Below are 2,077 nucleotides of genomic sequence, written 5' to 3'. Positions count from 1 at the left end.
ACACCACCCAACAACCCACACAAAAAAAAAAAAAAAAAAAAGAAAAAAAAAAAAAGGGCCCTTTTTTCAAAAAAAAAAAAAAAAAAAAAAAAAAGACAAGGAGTTTAGCCTAAGGAGACTATAGAACAGTTTAACACTCAAATCACAAAGTATATCCAACCACAGTATTTGAAATTTCACTTGCAGCGACACATACCAAAAATACACACACGCGCACACACACACACACACACACACACAAACACACACCACAAATGCACACACACACCACACATACACACACACATACACAAATACACACACACCACAAATACACACACACCACAAATACACACACACATACACACATACACAAATACACACACACCACACATACACACACATACACAAATACACACACACCACAAATACACTCCACAAATACACACACATACACATAAAAAAAAAAAAAAAAAAAAAAGACAAGAAGTTTAGCCTAAGGAGACTATAGAACAGTTTAACACTCAAATGGCAAAGTATATCCATCCACAGTATTTGAAATGTCACTTGCAGCGACACATACCAAAAATACACACACATACACAAACACACTCCACAAATACACACACATACACACATACACAAATACACACACACCACACATACACAAATACACACACACCACAAATACACATACACAAATACACACACATATACACACATACACAAATACACACACACAAATACACATACACACATGTTTTTTAAACACCGGTTTTTATTGTATCTATGAAACTTCCTCCTCACTGTTTTGTGGAATACTATAAAGAATGTTTGGGGCTGGAGAGATGGCCCAGCAGTTAAGAGCACTGGGTGCTCTTGCAGAGGACCCTGGTTTGATTTCCAGCACCCACATGGCAGCTAACAACAGTCCATAACTCTGAGCTCTAGAAACACGATACAGCCAAAATTATGGTTCATACCTGTAAGGAGTTAGTTATAGCTCTGTGTGGCAAATGACCACAGTTTTATTTTGTATAATACACATTTTGATCTGAAATTTTAGTTGTGGACATTAGTTAAGTTAATGTCAATGGAAGAGGTGAAAAACTCTTTAGGTATAATGCATTTTGTATGGAATTCAATGGTAACTGGATTTTATTGATTAATTGCATTGGTACTGGGTTGAACCAAGAGCCTCGCACATGTTGGGCAAGCACTCTACCATTGAGCTACATCCTCTTTTGAGACAAGGTCTCACTAAGTTTCCCAGGCCAACCTTGAACTTGAGCTCCTCTTCTTTCATATCCCAGCCCAAGTAGCTGGGATAACAGGCCTGAGCCACTAGGCCCAGTTCAGTTCACTGTTTAAAACAAATCTTTCTTCAAATAGGAGAAATGCTTCAGTGTCTACCTGAATGTACTCAGTAAGAGTGTTGAAGACTTGCTTTGCTACTTGGATAGCTTTGGAGAAGTTCCGTTGTCCCTGCTCGTCAATCACGTCTTTCCCGGAGTAATACCAATAGAAGTCACTAATGGATTCCTGGAAAACAGAGTTGTTGTTACAGCGCATGATCCCATTGTCACTGATCTTGCAGGTTTGGACTGTATTTACAGAAAGGCATCTTAAATAGACGCAGTAGCCAAAACTATCTGAGAAGTAAACATCGTCATCAACGATTTTCACTGAACACATTGCGTGGAACACAGCCACCTCCAATCCAAACAGCTGGGGAGATGGCACAGCAGAAAACTTGCCCTTAGGAATTACTTTGATGACCTTGAATTTGACAAATGTAAGAATTCATTGAGACTAATGTAGCTGTCCACCGAGTAAAGTTAGATGTTCACCTGTGCGCTTGGGAAGCAGACACACGGTGGAACACTGTTATGGGGGTTACAGTCGCCTGCCCTGATCTTTCTCCAGCAAAGCCAAGGGCAGTAGGTAGGGCAGTTCCAAGACATTCCTAGCTTTTGTAGCTGCCTCCAAGGCTAGACTGCTCAGAGACACCAACAGCTGCACATCAGCCCCTTAAGAGTCATCTTTGCAGACAGATGTTTTCAACACCGACTTCTACTCCGAAGAAATCTTCATCGGC

General features: G+C 40.3%; 1 protein-coding gene across 1 annotated transcript in view; it reads right to left on the bottom strand.

The window, feature by feature from the left end:
* LOC103734848 (ryanodine receptor 2-like) overlaps nt 1-2,077 on the bottom strand; it is a gene marked incomplete at its 3' end in the record, with an annotated part of 32,469 nt that overhangs the window by 5,894 nt on the left and 24,498 nt on the right. The window contains exon 7 of the mRNA XM_008834230.1: nt 1,393-1,521. Coding sequence (XP_008832452.1) covers nt 1,393-1,521 — 129 coding nt within the window. The remainder of the gene's footprint in view (nt 1-1,392; nt 1,522-2,077) is intronic.

The sequence above is a fragment of the Nannospalax galili genome, unplaced genomic scaffold (genome assembly GCF_000622305.1).
Source record: "Nannospalax galili isolate Female #2095 unplaced genomic scaffold, S.galili_v1.0 scaffold3590, whole genome shotgun sequence".
Lineage (NCBI taxonomy): Eukaryota > Metazoa > Chordata > Mammalia > Rodentia > Spalacidae > Nannospalax > Nannospalax galili.
The sequence above is the reverse complement of the archived record's forward strand: the minus strand, read 5'-3'. Positions and strand labels throughout refer to the sequence as shown.